Source organism: Limulus polyphemus, unplaced genomic scaffold (assembly GCF_000517525.1).
Source record: "Limulus polyphemus unplaced genomic scaffold, Limulus_polyphemus-2.1.2 Scaffold2917, whole genome shotgun sequence".
Lineage (NCBI taxonomy): Eukaryota > Metazoa > Arthropoda > Merostomata > Xiphosura > Limulidae > Limulus > Limulus polyphemus.
In genome coordinates, this window is record NW_013668527.1 from 118,626 (window position 1) to 123,364 (window position 4,739).

The following is a 4,739-nucleotide window of genomic DNA, read 5'->3' on the forward strand; positions in this document are numbered from 1 at the left end:
AAAACTAGTCTAAGCCAGCCAAAAGGTCAAACATACTGAAAAAGTAAGTTTGAAGTGTGATGTGGGTATATTCTGGTGGTATACATATGTGGTCTATCTGGTGGTATGTATGTATACCTCCAGCTTACTGTAGAAACTACCATATGTACATATGCCATCAGCTTACTGTCGAAACCACCACACATGTGTGTGTGTGGTGGTTTCTACGGTAAGCTAGTGGTATGCATATTGTGGTTTCTATAATAATCTGGTGGTATATCTATACATATGGTGGTTTCTACAGCAAGCTGGTGGTATACATACATATATAGTGGTTTCTACAGCAAGCTGGTGGTATACGTACATATATGGTGGTTTCTACAGCAAGCTGGTGGTATACATACATATATGGTGGTTTCTACAGCAAGCTGGTGGTATACATACATATATGGTGGTTTCTACAGCAAGCTGGTGGTATACATACATATATGGTGTTTTCTAAGCAAGCTGGTGGTATACATATATAGTGGTTTCTACAGCAAGCTGGTGGTATACATATATAGTGGTTTCTACAGCAAGCTGGTGGTATACGTACATATATGGTGGTTTCTACAGCAAGCTGGTGGTATACGTATATGGTGGTTTCTACAGCAAGCTGGTGGTATACATATATGGTGGTTTCTACAGCAAGCTGGTGGTATACATACATATATGGTGACCTCTATGGAATCTTTGTTTAAAACTCCCCTGAATTCGCCCATTGTGGATTTTAAATCAGAAATGTGTAAAAGAGCGCTTCAAGTCCATCTTGCTTCCCATGAGTCACTGCCCAGTTTAGCTCTTTTTAATCTGTTTAGATGACTGTTGAAAGTTTGGAAAACCCACCTAAGCAATGACTCAGCCTTCTTTTTCTCGTGAGTGAGCGTTTTATATCAGGTTAAACAATCGCACTTGACGAAAACATTCATTTATATTTCTACAGGTGGAGCTGTAATTAACGGATCATTTCTGGTTTATTGTTTATTTTAATCTGATAAATCATTTGTACGGTTTAAACTGGCAACAGTCCTATAGTTCAGAGTAAAATACCCCATCTACATTCAAACGAATTTCTCGTATTTCATGACCTCAGCCAATGAACCATTGGTCAAGCTCTGCGCAGAGATTTGAATGTTAGATACTTTATACGTAAGCCTAATACAGACGAGACATCTTTGTCTGGTAGGGTTAGAACAGCCTAATACAGACGAGACATCTTTGTCTGATAGGGTTAGAACAGCTATATATTTGTGTTTGTTTTTTGGTTGCTGAATTTTGCAATCCTATATATATATATATATATATTTGTTACTTGCCACTCAGACCTTCGTATCACTAATTATTCCTGAAATCCACCCACAGCATTTTATTAAATTCTGGAACAGTTCCTACTTTAACTGCTGATGACTGAATTTCAGCTACAGAATCAAACTGACCACCTGAATGTCTTGCAGCTTGTGACCAGTAACGCGTTAATTCGCATCTTGTCTCCCAAAGCAGCTATAAGAAAAACAAAATAACACTGGACAATTGTTAAATAATCAAAGTATTAAATAATTTGCAATTCTTGATGAAAACCCCGCAGAAATAGGTACATCAAATCACATTTGTTCCCCTTTATCCAAAGCAGACACACAAACTAAAAGAATCAAGACTACTCAAGACAAAACCCTAACTGATTAGCAGGCACGAGCCTAAAGATGAATAAATCATGTGGCTATTAATTTATACACAGCATTGCCAATAATGAATTCAAAAATACACCTAATATAACAAACTCTACCTATTGCAAAAAAATCATTCATAATGGATTATACCCACAACGGATTCTAAAAAATATTACCCATATTAGATTCTACCCAAAATAAAATATCATGTATAACAGGTTATTCACGTAATATTATGCTGTTACGTTGTTATCCTTTGTTTTGTTTTTACTTTATAATTTTCTGTGAAATTGTATCTGTATCGTATTTAGATAGGATAAGGATGCAGCGTCCTTCACACTATATTTTAGAGGCATATGTTCATTGTACAGCACAAACTGGTCTTGCTATTACTAATATTTGTGAAATACATTTTCAGACGAAAACAACCACGTGAAATTTCAGGCTGTAACGTAATACAAATTATCCCTACTTAGGTTAAAATATAAGTAGGCCTAGTGCATAGGTTACATTCCACAATTGACATTTTAGAGCTTTAAGTCTTAGGACTAACTTTTTGTCACTAACGAAGTTGGTATCTAGGTAACGTGCTATTTTAACATTTTTCAAATGTACGTTAGTGTTAAAAAAAACTTTCAAAAGCAAAGAAAAACTGTAAAGGAAAAACTTTTCCAGCTTTCTTTCACGACTCTTTTCTTGCAATTGCTGCGCAAATACATATCAGTATGAACCCACATTTGTAATATATCAATTCGAAATAATATTTTAACATGCTTTTAATTTTAGCCTACATAAATACAACAATGATATTCAAATACCTACTTTACATGGCTGCCTTTTTTTTAAAAACACCCTGAGGGCCCTCTCTATGAAACGAATCAAATCAACGCAAATATATATATTTTAGTATCTCACTTTTAAATAAAAAATAGTTAACACAAAGAAGTTAAATTCTTAGAAAATGCGCAAAACTGAGAACATAAAATTGATATTACGACTAACCTTTGTGTTTTTTTTTATAATTTCATAAAATTCTGGCTTTTTTTGTGGGGTCATTTTTTAACTTTATTGGTAAAAGACTTTACACTTCTATTTTCAGCATAAATTGTTGTTCAAGCCTAATAACTTAGATATAGAAAGATGAAGACAGTAATAGCATTTAAAACTTTTAAATACGACTCCAAAATACATGTCATATAAAAACAAATTTTTATTTTTCACAAATATTCAAATGTACAATAGCTGTTGCATAACTAAAATATCCTGTATTTATAACTTTTTGTAGAGTTAAGCATTTATTTTGCAGTCTCTAACGATTTCTGTTAAAATAGTTTCACTTTCTCTAAACACAAAAATACCATTACAATATATAAGCGCCATCTTTTGATGATACATGTTACCACTCGATTTTTAGATAAGCTTTATTAAAACGCGACCTTTCCACAAGAAGTTATTACAAGTTGCTAACTTTTAAAAGCAGTATCCTTTAATGACCAATGGTACCACTTTATAAGATTTAAATTGCCATCTTTTAACAATAAATGTTATAGATGTGTCATATATTAACTTTGGTAGTACTTTTCCTATCGATCCATATCACCACTCTAGGTAGGCTTCAACAGCGCCATCCTCAGAAGATACGCGTAATCATTATTTTAAGCTTGAAAAGCGTCATTTTCTGAAGATACATTTTATTAATGTTTTAAGGCGCCATCTTTTGACGACATATATTATTAAATATACTTTAGTAACGCTATATTATTACCATATAAATTCTTCCACTTTTGTTTTAATACGATGTTGTCGATCCGCGATTTTTCGTCTACGTATTTTCATTTATTGCAGATCAACGCAAATTTCTAAATTCTACAAATGCATATTTTCGTTAAACAAACAGACTTTACAACTGTACTCGTAAAATCCCAAACGTTTCAATCAAATGTTACACCAACAATTTATACAATCATAATTATTGAAAGCGACACCAACAATTCACATATATCATAATGACTAACAACGTTCTCAGGTAAGTGCTTACGTGTATGATGTGCAGACGATCATTACGTATACTTTAAATCGTAAAACGAAATTTGAAATTAAACTTAAAATTTGGTGATAATGTTTCACCCATTCGTTGGGAATGAACCTATTTTGAAGCTATTAACTATGAATAGTGAATCTCGTAGAGTTTTAAAGTAAATATAGAAATAATGAACTGAACCTTTCTGTTCTGAGTAAAGATACATAAAAAAAATAACTTTTCATATTTTTTGAAAATATATCAGTGGACAGGTTAACACTTACGTCAGATTTACTAATTACTTACCACGCCAGAGTGATTCAGAGCTGGCGCCACGAAGGGGTGGTACACACAAGAAGTGTTTTTATTCCAGCTTCAAGAAACGTTTAATTCATAACACAAATTGCAAAGTTCCCAATGAGTATGTTAAAACTGTGTTTCTGTTAGAAAGTGTGTGTGTGTTTTTGCGTCTGGTTCCGCATTTAGCCACTTTAGTCTGTAATGTATTTTCCATCTGTAATGCCGAGAATATTTGCCCATCAATAAAAATCAACTCATTGCAGGGTTTCTTTCCAAGAAATCCGTCGAATTTTCAGTAGAAAAGGGGCGTGTCTTATGTGACATGCAAGCTATATATACATATATTGCATAATATGTATGGAAACCTGTCAGGTTTAAAGTATTTATACAGTGAGTGTATGTTTGAACATAAAATTTTCCGCAATGAGCAACATACACACGCAGTCTCTGGTGCTAGCCCTGAAGTGATTAATGTGTCCTTATACAAAAAACGTGGTTCTCCCTATGTAGTCTTTGGTGCCAGCCCTGGAGTGCTTAATGTGTACTTACACAAAAAACGTGGTTCTCCCAATGCAGTCTCCGGTGCCAGCCCTGGAGTGCTTAATGTGTACTTACACAAAAAACGTGGTTCTCCCAATGCAGTCTCCGGTGCCAGCCCTGGAGTGCTTAATGTGTACTTACACAAAAAACGTGGTTCTCCCAATGCAGTGTCCGATGCCAGCCCTGGAGTGATT

At 34.2% G+C, this 4,739-nt stretch overlaps 1 protein-coding gene across 1 annotated transcript in view; it reads right to left on the reverse strand.

The window, feature by feature from the left end:
* Positions 1–1,353: 1,353 nt before the first annotated feature.
* The window catches only part of LOC106468212 (cAMP-specific 3',5'-cyclic phosphodiesterase-like), a 23,351-nt gene continuing 19,965 nt past the window's right edge, over positions 1,354–4,739 (reverse strand). The window contains exon 14 of the mRNA XM_013928626.2: positions 1,354–1,518. Within this exon, the coding sequence (XP_013784080.1) occupies positions 1,354–1,518 (165 nt within the window). The remainder of the gene's footprint in view (positions 1,519–4,739) is intronic.